The 17,550-nt window shown below is 43.8% G+C and overlaps 1 protein-coding gene across 1 annotated transcript; it reads right to left on the bottom strand.

Annotated features, from left to right (window-relative positions):
- Positions 1-550: 550 nt before the first annotated feature.
- CACNG1 (calcium voltage-gated channel auxiliary subunit gamma 1) lies at positions 551-17,550 on the bottom strand. The gene is made up of 4 exons (XM_073310835.1): positions 17,262-17,550; positions 7,612-7,686; positions 4,729-4,866; positions 551-1,321 (listed from the first exon to the last, which is right to left on the bottom strand). The coding sequence occupies exons 1-4, from the start codon at positions 17,500-17,502 to the stop codon at positions 1,095-1,097; spliced, it is 681 nt and encodes a 226-aa protein (XP_073166936.1). The 5' UTR covers positions 17,503-17,550; the 3' UTR covers positions 551-1,094.

Here is a 17,550-nt window from a genome sequence, read left to right as displayed (position 1 = left end):
AGGTCAGCAACAAGACACAAATGTGAAGCTCTGTACAGGAAGTACCACTCTGAGTTACAGTGAAGCAGACACCTGTATGGTTCATCCCCCAAAACCACTGTCCTGAAAACAGGAATCGTACCTCAGTGGGGGATTCCATCTCTTTATTAAAGGAAAACGTTGTCCCTACAGGTCAGTACTTGCTTGGCTTTGCCATTAGCATTCAAATACAATAGGAGTCATAGGACTTTTAATTATCACAGGGGTAGCCGTGTTAGTCTGTATCCACAAAAACAACGAGGAGTCTGGTGGCACCTTAAAGACTAACAGATTTATGTGGGCATAAGCAAAAGCGTTCATGGGTAAAAAAAACACTTCTTCAGATGGATCTTATGCCCAAGTATGCCCAAGTACTTATGCCCAAGTAAATCAGTTAGTCTTTAAGGTGCCACTGGGCTCCTCGTAGGAGTTTTAATTATGACAAGTGCTTAGGTCGGCAGAACGAAATAATTTGTAGAGTTTAGGCGTTACATTTGTAAGGGTGATTTTATCCCTAAACCTCTTTTATTGTAACACTGCTAATGATACAGCACTTCCAATGGGAGGATCTCCAAATTATGTACAAACATCAGCCCCACACCACCCCAGTGAGATAGGGAAGCAATATTCTCATTGTAAAGATGGGGAATCTGACTCACAGAGAAGCTATAAGTCCCACCATGAGTCTGTGGCCAAGCCAGTAATGTGACCTAGATCTCCCAACTCCAGTCCTGTGCTTTAACCACTAGATTATGCACCTTCTCATTAAACCATCTCGTGCTCTCTCACTTTCCCTCAACTGCATTTGCCGAATGCATTCCCAAATTGCTGATGACTTTGCCCAGCATTCAGCGGATTGAGGGTACAAATTGAGTAACCCAAGCTGTTTTTTTTTTTAAAAAAAACAACAACAAACAATAATTAGTATTGAACTTTCCTTTGGTTCAATAACCTGGTGTTTAACTAAGGACACTTTTGTCTTCATATTCCACCATCCTGACACTTTAAAAAAAATGTATCAATTCTTTTGTAGCCCTTTCCGGTATTGCGTAAGCAGTGAGCCTAGATGAAGGCATTTAGTGCTCTGGTTCTGCGTCCATACAAGACTCCCACGGATTCTGTGGGAAGCGAGGCAAAGAGATTAGCAGAAGAGCAATCCCACAGATGAAGAGCAGGACGAAGGAGGAGCAGGCACAGGCAAAAGACCACGAATAGTAGTACTCTATCCAGATAGTCTCCTTGCTGTCAATCATCCTTTTCACAGACTGTCTCATGACTTCAACAGAGATGATCATGCACAGGCCTGGAGAAATAAGAGAGGGGTGAGCTGGAGAGCAGGGGTTTCAGTCCTTATTGCTTTCATTCATAACTGACCTCTTTGCCTGTGTTTCTGGTTAGAAGACTACGCAGTGAGGTTCATAGATGATTCATAGGTTTTAAGGATCAATAAGATCACCTAATTGAACCTCTTGCATAACAGGCCATAGAACTTCATTCCTGCATCGTACCCTCTGGCTTCTTGTTGAACTAGAGTGTGTCTTTTAGAAAGATCTTCAGTCTGGACTGAAGAACTCCAAGGGACAGAGAACTTACCACATCCATTGGCAAGCGGATCTAAGGGTTAATTACCCTCACTGTTAGGCTGGCCAGACAGCAAGTGTGAAAAATCAGGGTGGGGGTGGGGGTAATAGGAGCCTATATAAGAAAAAGCCCCAAGTATCGGGACTGTCCCTATAAAATCGGGACATCTGGTCACCCTTCTCACTGTAAACATTTGTACTTGCAGTTTGAATTTTACTAACTTCAAATTTCAGTCACTGTGGATCTTGTATGGCCTTTGTCTGCTAGACTAAGAGCCCTTGGAGTATGAGATATCTGCTCCCTGTTTGGATATGGGCTGTAATCAAGTCACCTTTTGAGCTGTAAGGCACAAGAAATGCCATGCAACAGGGACCAATAGTCCTGCCAATTTGGCACCCGAATTCAGACAGTGATTTATATCTGAGCTAGAAACAACATTTTATATTTAGGCAGCTTTGTAAATCTCATTTTTAAGGAGAAACAAAAAGTCCTATGGGCAGGTGTTGGTTAAGGCTAAACATGGCTGGGAACGATCAGAGCCACACAGTGCTTCATGAAGCTGTGACTGTAAAGTAGGGCTTCTTGAAAAGTGAAGAAAACACTGTGTAATTCACTCTTTCTACTATGCATTTCAACAGCAAGTAAAACAGTAGAATTAAAACCATGCATTTGGTCACCAAAGCATTCTCTGGGAGCTGGCTGTTCTAAAGCCTGTTTCACTGAGCTACCTAAGTACCATCGGGTATTTAACAGTCAAGAGGAGGATGGGTTGAAAAGGTAGTGCTGGCTGCAGTGAAAATTCAACCATCATGTTTTTTTGAGATAGCGTCATAATCTGAGGCTTGAATCAGATGACCTTTGATTTGTGCCCTGTGTCACACTGGCTGACCAGGTGCCAGCTCATGCCAAGGCCTCTAGGCCTCAACGGAGCACGGACATATGCAGAGCTGGAAACTAGTCTGGCTCACCTGTGTGTTAACTTTTCTAAAATAGATGTTAAGTTTGTAAGAATGTGTTTAGTGTTTAGACTTTATGAAATGCTGGTAGGATGCGGCATGTAGTAATCTCACTTAGAACATCTGTCCCCCATGTTAGCAGTGAGATCTGTAACTGGGTAACTCACCAGAAACAAGCATTAACTCATGTAAAATGCTGGCTTCCTACAAAAGGTATTAGGGCCTGTCTGTGAGGGTTACCAGATCAGCCACTGTGAAACATCAGAGGACAAAAGACTTTGTTGATTGTTTCCCTCACAGCCATGAAGCGGAGATGTGCATGGGGATTCGTTCCATCAGCCTGAACTCCGGGGGAAGGGAATAAAAATCCCAAATAGGGAGAAATTTTATCTTTATGCTGCTTAGACTCTGAGGGTCAAGAATTACTAAGCATAAGCAAAAGATCCCTAGTGGTTGGCCTGGATTAGCCCTAAGGACATTGAGCTTGCTTATTATAGAAGCACCTATTGCCTTTTGGAACCTAAGGCTAAACCTCATTTGTGTGTGTGTGTTTACTCGCTTTAACCTTGTCAATGACTCTCATTTCTTTTTCTTAGTTAATAAATCTTTAATTCACTTATTAGAGGATTGGCTACAAGCATTATCATTGGTAATTGACCTGGGGTAAGTGACTGGGCCTTTGGGACTGGGAGTAACCTGAATATGGTTGTGATTGTTGGGGTCAGGGCCCATCTGTCACAGAGTCAGGTGTTAAGATAGATCGCAGTACCCGAAGTGTGACCTGCTTCCTAAGGGTCTGCCCTGAGATTGGTACTCATTCTCCTGAGCCACTCGAGAGAGCTTGACACTGGGATAGTCTTGGCAGGATTCACATGCCACAGGTCAACTGAATTTATAGATCATAACCCAGCTCTGTTAAAAGTTTAAACTTGATATTGAGAGTTTGAAAGGTTCAAGATTAGACACAACGAGTGAACCACTGTCAGATGATAGTCTTCACAGAAAAGACCTTGAAAAGTGATGTAAGGAGAAGGGAACATCCTATAAAACAAAAACTCCATTTCAGGAGCTTAGACTTTTACTCATAAATGCTGGCCAGGTGAAACCTGAGCACCTTTCTGCACCGGATGCCACAGAAGAAAACACGCCATTGGAACGGGCCCAATTGCTGTACCGGGCAGCCCAGGAAGAACATGAGATCCAGAGACTGATGGTGGAATTGTGGATCAGGGAGACCAAAAAAAAAAAAACCCAAAAACGCTGAGGATGTTAAGCTGAGAGAAAGACTCATGGAACAACTAGCAGCAGTTAAAGCCAATGAGCCAGCTGAAGAGAGATATCAAGGACGTAAAGGAGGTTTTGTCTAAAGACCTAGTTTTAGTCAGCCCTGATTTCAGCAAACCCTTTGTGCTGAATACTGATGCTTCTAACATTGGGCAGTGCTAATGCAGAATGGGGTGGGGGACAAGAGGCCCCGCATTGCCTCCTGAAGTAAAACAGTGCCCCCCCCACCCGCCACGTCATCGAGCGGGAATGCTGTGACACAGTTTGGGCTGTGAAGCAGGTTAAGCCTTATTTCTATAATAAAAAACATAAGGTTTTAACGGACTCCCTGCTAATACGATTGCACTGAGCTAAATGGACCAATCATAGACAGTTAGGCTGGAGCCTAGCTCTGCAGGAGTATGGCATGGAAATAATCCATTTCAAGGGAAAAGAAAATGTAGTGGCAGATGCTTTATCAAGAACAGGGGAACCTTGAAGCGTATTCAGGATCATGAGTGACACCCCTTCCTACATCAGGTTTGTGCTAAGGATTTGACACTGGTGCTCAATGTCTTCTGGACAGATTTCTGTCCCTAGAATCTCCCACATATCCCTGCTATACAGCAGGGTCTAACACTGAATATTTTAGAAATACCCATTTTCTCGAGGTGATTCTACAGTGTTGCAACATTTCAGATACACTCACACAGAATAGCTTCCCAGAGCTGACTCTTGTTTGTCAGGCAAATTTTCAGAGCTCAATAACATAAGTTCAGTTGTATGGAATGATCTGCCTTTCTGCTGCAAGGAGATGAATGCAGCCTTCATGACATCTCGCTCTCTGTCACGCTCGTTGCCCTAAGATCTAAGTGCATACATCTCTTTTAAGTCTCACCAAATGGCCTACCTGCAAAGGTGTAGAACATGGACGCTGGCTTCAGGAGATAATCCATTTTTTTCCTAAAGGATAAGAGGATGCAGATTGTTCCAATGATTGCAAAGCCCACGCTGAAGATGGCGATGGCTGCAGCGGAAATGCTATACTCTGGCGAGGCAAAACAGAGGGAGAGAAAGATGAATGGGTGCGACTTCCTGTGTTCTCCCGCCCGCCACCATGCCTCTGCAATGGGATCAGTTCAGCAAAGGAAAGAAAACATTTAAAATCGTAACAGCTGCTCTTTCCTTGATGCAGATAACTGGCCCAAGAGAACCAAGTATTTCTAGCACAGAAGAAGTGTGGTGAGCCGCTAGGGGTCTTGGTCATGCCCCTGCTGAATTCAGTGGGAGCAGACGCAAGACTCAAAAGAGTAGGGACAAAGACTCTTTCTAAACGCCCCTGGTAGAAAAAAGCAAATGACACACATAATGACATGATAGAAACTCCGGGCCTGGTCCTCACTTGACTAGGCCGCACCCTCACAAGTAGTTACATTGTCTGCCCTGGGCCCAATGGGATTACAAAAGGGTCAGACCAGGGCACTTTTCTGTTTGTACTCACAATTCCCCCCCCAGCACTATGATGAAACAGGTGAGCATAAGAATATGTTGCCGTAATTATTATTTCTTTGTATTGCAGTCGTGCTGACCAGCCTCAGTCCTGGACCCAGACCCCACTGTGGTTTTGTCTAAAGTACAAACACATTTTGCCTCACAAATGAGCACACGAGACCTCATGTTCTGTTTGAAGCTTTGCCATCACTTCCTAAAACCATCCCCTGCAAATGTTTAAACTGAGTTGGCTTGGGGGTAGAATCTGGAGGAGAAAAGCCCAGAAGTAGCTTAAAATAGGGTAATAAATGGTCATGACCAACTTTTTAGTTTATTAGGTTTCCTCCCATACAGGTTTTATCTGAGAGGGTGGAGATTTGGTCTTAAATCTTTAAACGTGTTTCACTCCATTATTTTATCTAGATTTTCCTTTAAAAAAAAGCAGCTAATAGAAAGCAATGCTATTTTTATTATACATGTTTATTTTAGTAGCGCCTATAGGCTCCAACTGTCATCAGGGCCACATAGTGTTAGGCAATATACAAACATATATTAAGAGACAGTTTTCTGCCCCAGAGCTTCGACAGCTAAATAGGCAAGAAAGGGAAAGGGGAAACAGACGTACGTGTGTGTGTGTGAAATGACTTACCCAGGATCACACAGCAACATCCTCTCCTCATCCTGCAAAACAAAGTTTCCCAGCTCTGTGAAAATCTAGCTTCTCAAGAGCATGGGAATAAACTTGCTCCAAAGGTGTTCCATCCAGCCAAGCTAAGCTATGTGTAAGATAATTCACCCAGCCAAAACACAGTTCAATATCTGAATGGAGGGGAGAAATTGCCAGTTGAATAATTCAGATCTTCACTTACATATTGCATTAGTTTTCAGATGCATTTAATATTTAACCTGTGTAGCCAGGCATGAAACATAGCATCACTTGGTGCTATTTGCCTTCCATGTTATTCTTTAGAAATTATCTTCTAAGCAGAATCACGAAGAATCTTTCTGCCTCTTTCTAATTGGCTTCCATAGAAATGAAGCTATTTTTGTAGTAGGCCAAAGCATATTGCTCTTTGGTCTCATTGCTTTTTCATACTCCTTGTTCTATTGACGTTTTCTTAAAATTTTTTTCCTGTGTGTTATCTGCTATGTGTTTGAACCGCCTGAAAGAGTTAGTTGCAATTTAGGAGCCTTTTGTGATGCTTTTGGCTTTTTCCTTCTCTTCACAGAAAAGACGTTTTTCTCAACTTTCTTCTGAAGTGACTAACAATGTAGTGGCGACATTTTTCAGATTGGATGGATGGATATAATAGCGTATAAATGGGTAACAAAAGCAGGCAGCTCCGATATTTGTTCTTTATTCCACTCAGAGTATCATTTCAAATTCACAGTCTTCCCTGTGTCTGGGGGAAATTGCTTCTTTAGAAAACCAAATGCTACAGGGTTTCCCACCGTTTTTATTTACAGCGGAAGCAAAGCAGGTGGTTTACTATGTGAAATGCAATCAGTGTCTAGTTTGCTCCACACTACAATGTGTTGTGTAGCAAAATGTAAGGAGACGCGTCCTCAATAAGAGAGGCAAGCACTTCAGACTATTGCTAAAAATAAGGTTTTAGTAAGGACTGATTAGAAAGGATCTAAATCGTCTGTGAGATGCAGATAGTTTTCCGCATGCAAGCAGAGTAAACACTATCTGGTCAGATTTCAGATGTGGGTATCTTTGCTGTGGCCTAGATCTTTCTTTCTTTGAGTGCCTGTCACATTATAGCAATAGCAAAGACCTTAGGGGGCTACGTGGAGCCTCAGGTACCTCCCTCTCATTGAAGTCAAAAGTCTGCTTGGGGTTGGATTTTTGTTTGTTTGTTTATTTTGATTTTATTAATATCCTTTGTTGTTGCTGTTTAGAGGTAGGAGGGAGTGTCAGTGTTGTGAGTGCCATACATACGGTGGAAAGGCTTTTGGGGTTTCCAAATTGGCCCTTATATGTATAATGCCAGTTTCATGTGCCTAAGGAACAATTTGTGCAGAAACCAAGCATGGGACATGGACAACAGAAGAAAGGGCTGCTGTTTGAAAATTGGTCTCCCCGGGAATCTGGTGCCTCGGCTGGTCCAGAGCATCGATTAGTGGGATATGAAGCCCATCTCAGTGCCAACTGTCTGTTCTAAGTCCCTGTACAGTCAATAGGTGTTTCCCAATTGACTTCAGTGGGCCCTAAATCTGGTGAAACCCTTTACATTAGTTCCCATATACACTCAGGTCACGTAATGCTAGTAAAGAATTCGTCCAAGCAAATTCTTACCTTTTTGGGTGGTTCTTTCAAATATCTCTGTGCTCTGCCCTGGAGAGAAGTGTTTGAAGTAGGAACAGTTACGGTCTGAACAAGAACAAAGGAGAATATCAGTTGCTAAGAATAACTGAGTTTAAGAAACCAAAATTAGGGAAATAAAATTTTCTTTTACAGTCATGGAACTGAAAAATTCAAATGGGTAGAGATTAATGGGACCTTAATCCTGAACTTGCTGCAGACATGTCCGGTATGCAGTTCATCTAAGAGCAAACCAGGCAATGAGGGGCTTTAAACAGTGATTTATGCCCTGATCCAGCAAAGTACTTAAACATGAGCTTTATGTGGCTTTAATGGGTCTTGAGCCTACGCTTCCGTTATTAGAGAATACTTCTCATCCATGCCAGTCACAAAAACCCTAACAACACAAACTCATCACCTAGAAACGTCCTGCTGGTGGTTTCAAATGCACTTGACCTCTCCACAAGCTGCTAATATAAAATAATAGAACGTTAATCGATATGTAAATCCCCATCGGTTTCTCGGATCAGGCCTAATGTCACTTAGCGTAGCCTTGGACCGTTCTGCGGCATATTACACACGCACAGGGGATTGTGACGAGAATCAAGGAAAGGAAATGGAACTTGGATTTCCTAAAAGCTGGTGGCCAAGTGCATGAAGAAGTGCTAAGCTTTAGCCAGTCTGTAATCTGATCTGTGTACATTATATTTACTATGCACGGCAAGCTCTGCTGGCAGAGCGGCCTCTGAGGTACTTGGGAAAGGACTAGGGTTGCCAGCTATGGTCAGATGAATTCCTAGAGGCTCCATCGCATGACATTATCTTTAATTAAAGATTAATTTTTTTATTCCTGGAGACTCTGGGACAATCCTGGCAGGTTGGCAACCCTAGAAAGGACATGGTTTGGAGTCCACGAGGGGTGAATTCTCCTCTGACACCAAGATGAATGTCTGGTGACTTTGCTGACTTCCCAGGGGTTGCACATGTGTAGAGGAGAGGAGAAATTGGCATAGAATGTTTTATGTCTGAGCAGGTGAATGGATGCTGCCTGAAAGGCAGCCGGCAACATAAGCAGAGATAAAGCAATCACAAGGCTGTCATCGGGCAAAACCTCGGACACTCTTCCCAAAGAAAGCGCTGCCTAGGGAGTCAACCTTTCTGTTTTAAGAAGGAATTACAGAAAATTCTTTCCGTCCAGCCGCAGCCAGTGCAGATTCCTGCCTCCTCAGTGCCCCATGGGGCATTTCCTGAGACTGGCACCCCCCTGGCTGGCTTTGCATCTTCCCCTCCTCTCCTTTCTGCCATTGCCAACTCACACCCTCCAGAATGGCATCCCTCCTTCTTTCCTTGCCTAATGCTCTCTCCGCCAAGCCAGGGAGCTGCCTGGGACATCACACCTCTGGAAGGAGCTGGGGTTAAAGTAAGGAAAGTAATGGGGAATGCAGCTCCCTCTCCTCTGCTAAAATCAGAAGGAGTTCCTTTCCCCTGCCTGCCTTGGGTTGGAAGAGTCCCCCCACCCTAGCTTCCCCTCTGACTTGGCTGTGAGCATAAGAGCTCCCTCTCCTGTTTCAGGCTCTTTGCCACTGGTGTTGACAGGTTTATCTGCCTTCTTGCCATTCCTGGCAGTTAAGACAAGTAGCAGGGACTAGAGGGAAGAATTCGCTGCCTTGCTAGTAGCTCAAATCGATGAGGTTTTGCAGCCTGGAATCTTTTTACAGTTCAGTGAAGCTTCACTGTCTATTGAAACACAATGAAGCAAGTGGAGTTTTCGTATAACAGAGCAGGGTCCCACTGTCCCAGGCTTCCTTGGGCTATCCTACTGGTGTCACAAATAGCTATTCTGTGGTGTGACCCTTGTGAACAAAGACTGGGGACTCAGGATGGAAAGCATCTCTCTGTGCCTGCAAAAAATAATGTTTTCAGCATCTGGAGTGAGTGCGAGGGGAAGGGTCTGTTGGGGTGATGCCCATTGACATTAAGCTTTGCCAGCTGTACCATTTGGAGGGAGTTTATTTGCACTTAGCATTTATGTATAACTCATTTCACTGAGATCTTGACAAGTACATATAGCTGAGAGAACATCCCCTTGCCAAGAATTTGGATGGAAGTTGTGTAATCAACAAGATCCTACAAACATAGCCAACTGGGACCTTAAATTGTCTGATTGTGCTTTGCTAATGATCAGCCGGATACTTTGAAGAGACTATGGTCAACCCTGCCTTTACAGACTATATTAAAAATCTCACATTTACTGTACCATGAGGTTATATTTGCCATAGTAAAACTGGGGAATACTTCCAAGACTGCAGGGAATTTAACCATTCTGGATCACAAATGATCATAATTTGTAGAACAAATAATGGAGGACGGAAGAAGTTGGGAAGAAAAGACTATAAAGTCAATGGGTTGTGAGGCTGCTCATCTCATTGCTGCACCCCGGAAATTTCAGCCACTGGTAGCCAGCCACGGCTGAACCAGTGCAAACCCCTGGTGTAGACTCACAAAGCCATTAGTGCAGTATGAATCCAGGGTAAGCATCTCTGGTGCAGTTTATGGCTTTAGCGGTCTACACTAGGCTTTTGTTCCGGAGCCACTACATCAGGGTCTGGGCATGAACGGCTGCAGCCAGAGCAACCCCCTAGTGTAGACAAACCTTTGTAAAGGGCTGTGTATATTTAAAGAGCTAATTTTAATAGTAATAAGATGCCATAATATTGCACTTTATCAGCCTAGTTCTTTTCATGTCTCCTACAGCGTAGATGGCATATTCTGGAGTTGCTGTTACAAGTACGGTATTTATTTTCTCTCCAATAGCAGATCAGACAGTTACAGAGCAGCATGCATTACACACTAATGAGCATGGGCTCATTAGCTGAAGTTTCCTCTGAGAGGTAGCTATTTTATTATATTTTTTTTTTATAAACTGATATTTATTCTGTCTCTCAGCTTCTGCTCATTTGCTTGTCTTTTATCACTGAAAAAGATTGGAGCAAACATGTCTGGACTCAAAGACTTGTGACTGTGTTTTGTGTTTAAGCTGCTGCATACTGAGGCTAAAACTGCAAGCGATGGGCACACAAGAGAACAAAGTGTCTCCAAGCAATCAGGACTGGGGGACTAGCGTGGGGCAGCCGCATCCCTTTGACAGTGAGCGTAGGGTGGTTGAGAATATGTATCAATGCTGCTCCATGCTGGGGAGATGGAGGCTGTTGTTGGGATCCTTTGATCCCTGTGACAGAGGGCAGGGGAACCAAGACAAAATGGAAATGCTTAGTCTTTAAGCCATTGGTTTTGCTTTTAACTAGTCTCCAGAAAAGTGAGGTGTTGGCAGAAGAGAAACCTGGTTTGTGCTGATTAATGCAAAGCCAGGGTCCAAAAATCAACCATCCATGAACTGATCGGGGGCAAGGGCCACAGCTTTGCGTACCACAGGAAATTGTACCACAGGAAATTGGCTGGATGACGCCGCTGCACTGGTTTTGGAGCAGTTTGTTCAGGTTGCATGAAGCTACGATGGATCAGCAGGGAGAGGCTTTTTGCACATGAAATGCAGGGGATCTTCCACCGCAGCACTGGAAGTGGTAGACGGACTTATTCTCTCAGAGTATGTCTCCACTGGAGCTGGAGGTGTAATTTCCAGCTCAGGCAGACATACCCACACTAGCTCTGATTAAGTTCGTGCACTAGAAAGAGTGGCATAACCCTGGCTGCCTGGGGTTAGCCTGGATTTCAGAGGGGATTGTGCTCAGCATGGCCAGCCTGCCCTGCTCTCATGCCGCTGTGGCTATCCTGCTATTTTTAGTGCTTTAGTTCGATTGGAGCTACTCCAAGTATGTCTACCCTACCTTCAGCTCCACAGTAGATGTACCCTAAGTTACATGGCTGCCGCCCCATTGAATGCAAGTGGCAAACCTTAAACAGAAGCAAATATTCTACCCTGTGAGTACTGGGTTAATTTTGATGGAATTAATATGCATCAACGAGTCATGTCTCCCTGGGCCTCTAGCATGAGAGGAGGGGTCCTTTTACTAACTTTGCTCAAATTAAAACAACGGTATTACCCAGCAATTAACTCACTGGTCATCATAAAAATGCTTCAGCACATCATTTAAACTACTCTGTTCTAGTCCCAGGAATCTCTTTATCAACACAGTCCCCTGTTATTCAACAGACCTGTGCCACTTCCATCCTTTACAGTCCACATCATGAATTAAAAATCACCTCATTTGTGTCACGCTCTGTTTACATAATGGGGATTTAAAATGGATTTTATAATAGATGAAAGCTTTGCAGCATCCTTGGCTTTTCTCTACCACTAATTGTGATATCTCTGCCATGAAGTTACCCTGTTGAGCTAGTAAAAGAAACCTATCAATGAGCTATGAATAGCTTCTGTTTAAGGCAGAGGTTCTCAAACGTATTCATAGCATGGTCCACAACATAACAGAGTCTCTGGTGGACACCTCCCTTCCCATTCACGGTCACCCAGCCCAGCTCCCCTTGTATTCATGATCACTGGACTTAACTCCCTTTCCATTCATGATTTTCCTGGACCTCCTCAGCTGCCATTCATGACTGCCTGGACACCTCCATTATCATTCAGGATCACTGGGTTTGATTTCCTTCCCACTCATGATTGCCTGGACCACTTCACCTCTCATTCATAATTGCCCAACCGATCTCTACTACTGTCCATGATTGCATGCACCACCTCCCCTTCTTTTCACAATCACAGAACATCCCGTGGCAACTACAGCAATTGCCTACATGGAAAAGTAAAGTTAGGACAATATTTAATGTATTCCTGGCTTCCTCTATGTAATTTACCATCTGGAAACGAGAAACAGGAGACAGCACCGTGTTTCCAGCCAGCTTTTCATATACCACAGTTTGGCCACCGGTGCTTTAAGGGACATGATCTATCTCTATTTCTTCAGGTCCCCTAACACTTTTTATCACCATGCTCTTGACAGTGAGAGAGAGGGAGACTCACTAGTTTATTTCTGAAGAAGGCAAGAAAATGGCCATGTAGAAGTATGAAAATCTTCTTGGGACCCAGGTCCCTTTCCTGTGCTCATGAACAAACCCATTTACAGTACAGCACCACAGAGGTTACTCTTCATGCTCATCTCAGAATCAACGGGAGTTCTGCGTCGTTTGATAGGAATCCAATGGAAGATGCTAACAGCATTTTACATGGCAGCTGTGTTCTAACTTACAGGCGGTAGTTTGTGTTTTAGTATAATGATAGCCATGCTTGAGTTGATGCTGAGATCACTTCCCAGCAGACCCGTTACTTTGTGTATCCTGCAACCCATTATGATCCAGATCAACTCCTGTAAACTAAACTGGGTAGGGCCTGGTGAGCCCTGGAATATTCCTGCTTATGTGTCTGTCTAATCTCCGCAAAACCAGCTGAACTAGCAGGGGAAAGTGATAAAGAAGCCAACAGTGATTTGAGCTGCTGGAAGGAATAAGTTGTGTCACCGGTGAATCAGGAGGCCCACCATGGACAGGGGTTCTTGCCATTAATGTCTCTCTCCCCTGCAGCCACGTGATGTATTCCTCCCAAATTCTGGCCATCCTTGGCTAGCTACCAACGAAACCATGCACCTGTGTACCCGGATATCTCCAACTGCTTTGAATGTGATCCATTAGCACTCTATATCAATGTCTGGAATGCCTAAGCTCCCTGGAAATGCAGGTTTGAATACTGTCAGAGTGACCCATTGTCCTTCTGACGTAGATAAATTAAACTCCATGAGATATGGTCTTTCACAGGGGTCCTTCACAACACAGACCAAAACCTTGGCTCACACACTTCCCGACCCTTGGATCTGAACTCAATGGCTTGAGCCCATCTCTACAGCCTGCTGAAAGGCATAAAAATAATCATTCTTTGCACTTGCATAGCATCTTCTAGGTGAGGTGAGGCCTGTTATCCCGCTTTTACAGATAAGGAACTGAGGCACAAGAGGTAGGTGAAGTGACTCGCTCACATTCAAACAGGAATTTCATACCAGACCTAGGACTCCTGACTCAATTTCGTAGATTCATCCATTATGATACTCTAATCTGCCTCCTGCATAAACAGGCCATTGAATTTCACCAAGTGACTCCTAATCAAGCCACTGATTTCTGACTGAGGTAGAGTACGCCTTTTAGAAAGATATCCAATCTGGATTTAAAGTCTCCAAGCAGTGGAGGACCCACCATATCCTTATGTAAGATGTTCCAGTGGTGAATAATCCACACTTGAAAATTATTACTTAGTCTGATTTTGTCTAGCCTCAGCTCTGAGCCACTGGATCTTGTTATTCTCTGTAGCAGTTTCCTGAGCCCTTTCCAATTTGTCAACAACCTTTAAATGTGTGGCTAAAATGTAAATCTCTCTGCCTTAAACCATAAGACTACAAGTTTGAAGTTGCCCACTATATTCTATACAGTGCTAAGCTCAACAAGTAATAAAAACCAGAAACAATGCTATCCCTCTTCCCCCTGAGTAGGGCTGGGTAGGTAACTATTAACCAAGTGGTAAATAATAGTAATTTTTCAAATGATGGTGATAGCATATGATTTGCAGAAAAACAGATTTACTGACACACAGGTCACCTACTGAACCTTTGTTTTTTGTTTCACTCGCCTTTCTTGACTAATCCAAATCTGACAACCTTCGCTGGCATTTCTCCTCAGCTGTGTGAAATCATTACAACTAGGAGTGCCATTCTGGAGCAGCGTAGTCTAGCAGCGAGAGCGGAGTACTGAAAGCCAGGACATCTGAGTTCTTTTCCAAGCTCTGCCATGGACTCTCAGCGTGGCTGGCCCTGGGCAGTGGCGGATTAATGATTTTGCCGCTCTTAGGCCCTGAAATAATTGCCGCCCACCCCCCGCCGCAGCTCACCTCCGCTCCGCCTCTGACTCCTCCCCTGAGCGCGCCACTGGGTCCTGCTTCTCCCTGTTCCCTGCCAGTGCTTGTGCGCGAAACAGCTTCGCGAAGGAGGGTGGAAGGGGTGGAACTCGGCACGCTCAGAAGAGGAGGTGGGGCCGGGCCAGGGATTTGGGGAAGGGGACCAATAGGGGCAGGGAGGGGGCGAGGAATGGGGGTGGGGAAGGGGTGGAGTTGGGGCAGAGGGCGCGAACCAGCTCTGCGGGAAGCAGCCTCTGGCTGCTATTATAAATTTGCCGCCCCTGCACATTTGCCACCCTAGGCCTAGGCCTTGTTGGCCTAGGCGTTAATACGCTGCTGGCCCTGGGCCAGCCTTTGACCCCTCTTGTGCCTCAAAAAGATCAGGAGTACTAGTGGCACCTTAGAGACTAACAAATTTATTTGAGCTTTCGAGAGACTGCTGGAATTAATTTGCAAACTGGACACCATTAAATTAGGCTTGAATAAAGACTGGGAGTGGATGGGTCATTACACAAAGTAAAACTATTTCCCCATGTTTATTTCCCCCACCCCTACTGTTCCTCACATGTTCTTGTCAACTGCTGGAAATGTCCACCTTGATTATCACTACAAAAGGTTTTTTTTCCTCTCCTGCTGGTATTAGCTCATATTAACTGATCACTCTCATTATAGTCTGTATGGTAACACCCATTGTTTCATGCTCTCTGTGTATATAAAATCTCCCCACTGTATTTTCCACTGCATGCAGCCGATGAAGTGGGCTGTAGCCCATGAAAGCTTATGCTCAAATAAATGTGTTAGTCTTTAAGGTGCCACAAGTCCTCCTGTTCTTTTTGCGGATACAGACTAACACGGCTGCTACTCTGAAACCTGTTCTTGTGCCTCAGTTTCCCTAATGTAAAAATGGGGATAATAGTATCTACCTAACAGCAGCGATGCGAGTATTTAATTAGCGGTTGTAAAGAGCTCTTTTAGAACTTCCAGTGATACACATGAAAGAATTCAGTGTTATTGAATATAATGGTTTTGAAACTGAATTTTATCAAATCCCAGGAGAATCTGTCAAGCCATTTAAAAGTATACCCACCTATCCAATATCTAAAGGTCATCACTGTTGCAGTCAAGTTGCTCCAAAGAGGCCTTCAGCTCGCTGTCTCCATAATTACCCATTTGTTTACTCTGCACTTTAAGAAGCCAGCACAGAGGGCGTAGATAGCACAGCTGTGAGATGTCCATGCAAGCACATGCTGATGTCTGTCAAAGATATCTAACGCTTTTGTGCTGTATAGATGATGAATCTGTTTTACTGAGACAGCTGGATATTTACGAGTTTTAAATTTATCCAACAATGTCTGGTATTTATGTATTTCTCCCAATCTGTCTGTCTCCCCCTTAAACATAAAGCTTCCTACACGTGCAGAGACAATGGTATAGCCAAGGTTACTAGCTATATTAGAATGTATTTATTATATTAATTAGAAATGGGGCTAAGTGAAACCTCCCAATTCAAACGCCCCCAACTGTGGTGGAAAGCCAGATCTGAATTCAGATCTGAATGCTGTGGATCAGCCTCTTCTGTCTAATAATAAATAGTTTAGCCAGACAGACTGAGAATCATCACTATATGATTTCATAGCAAATTTACAAAGATATTAAAATCTAACTTTAACTTCAACCTGGGGTGGTCATCAGAAGGGAATCCTGTTATTCAGGAGAATTTCTGTCTAGGAAATAATCCAATTTGCCATTAGCGTCTTGAAATTAGAAAAGTCAGGAAAGGGGTATTAGCACATATTGCATGATTGCAGCAGACTTTGCAATCAGCAAAAATGTAATACAACTTCTCACAAATCATGCTAATGTAATGCTCTTCCAGGAAACTAGCGAGGGGGGCAGTCTACCATCCTTCCTGTTGATTTCAATGGGACTACTCTCAGAATATGTAACTACGCAGTATGAAGAAAAGTGTTTGATTAGACTTCTTTCATCACAAACACAGAGCACAGTTGCTTTCTGTCACTGTATTAAATTTAAGGAGACCTCATAAATCACTTATAGATTATTTTTCACTTAATTTACAGCATTTTTGGCACTTGGAGAAATATACCATCGCATGCAGTTCCAGGCTGCCCTAAGTAATACTAGTTATGAAGAGTAGCTTTTGAATTACTTAGGAGCTTTCAAGAACAAGTGGTTCTGGCATAGCTCTCTGAACTACGAACTCCTTCTAGTGAAACAGATATCGGCCCCACTCAGTAATCCTCGCTCAGGCAAAATGCCCTGTGGACTCAATGGAAGTTTTGCCTGAGTATGGCTTTGCATAGTCATTGCAGGGTTGTAGATGTCAGCAAAACATTGGTGGGAAAATATCCTTCTTCCTGATTTCTCTCTGTGACTTTTGCCTTCTCCTATCTGGTCCCCTTTATACCAGCCACTGTCTTTGCTGGATTGAAAGAGCTGAAGAGTAGTGTATTAAATATGCTTACAGATATATATGGTGGCAGGGCATCATACATTTAGGATAAGGCCTCAAGGAAATGTGACAGTGAGGTGTATTTTCAGGCTAATATGAAAACCAAATCGACGTTTTGCATCTTGTAAGATGAAGTGCAATGGAAACAAGAACCGTATTTTTTCCTGCATGTTTTTTCACTTCCTAAAAGATGTCACTAAGAATAGCCTGACATTTTCTCCCATGCATTTTCAGGGTGTAAGTGGAACGAATGCAAGCACGTACCTCCTGTCAGAGTTATCAGCCCACAGCTCCGCTCCTTGGTAGCCTTGTCTTGGATATAAAACTGTTTTGTGCAGAGCCGCCATAGCCCGAAGTGAGCAGCCTCACAGGTGGAATTGTAATGCTCCACTCTATGGCTCAGCACTGCCCAGTGATCAGTTACCACAGCTGCAAACATTAAAGAGATGCCAACCAAAATAACAGAGAAAGTCAGCCGGATTTTCAGTGCTTTGCCTTCATCCATGGCTGGACTGCACTGGAGTGCATAGGGCAGACTGTCTCGGGCGATGAC

This window comes from Lepidochelys kempii, chromosome 14 (genome assembly GCF_965140265.1).
Source record: "Lepidochelys kempii isolate rLepKem1 chromosome 14, rLepKem1.hap2, whole genome shotgun sequence".
Taxonomy (NCBI): Eukaryota; Metazoa; Chordata; order Testudines; family Cheloniidae; genus Lepidochelys; species Lepidochelys kempii.
Note: the sequence above shows the minus strand (reverse complement) of the source record. Positions and strands in the feature narration are given on the sequence as shown.

Bases quoted from the DNA above. Each gene is read 5' to 3' on its own strand.
- CACNG1 (XM_073310835.1), bottom strand. From the start codon at position 17,502: ATGGATGAAGGCAAAGCACTGAAAATCCGGCTGACTTTCTCTGTTATT. The intron at 7,687-17,261 runs GTACGTGCTTGC...GTTCTTGTTCAG, and splicing joins GCTGATAACTCTGACAGGAG to ACCGTAACTGTTCCTACTTC. The intron at 4,867-7,611 runs GTAAGAATTTGC...TTGCCTCGCCAG, and splicing joins TGAAAGAACCACCCAAAAAG to AGTATAGCATTTCCGCTGCA.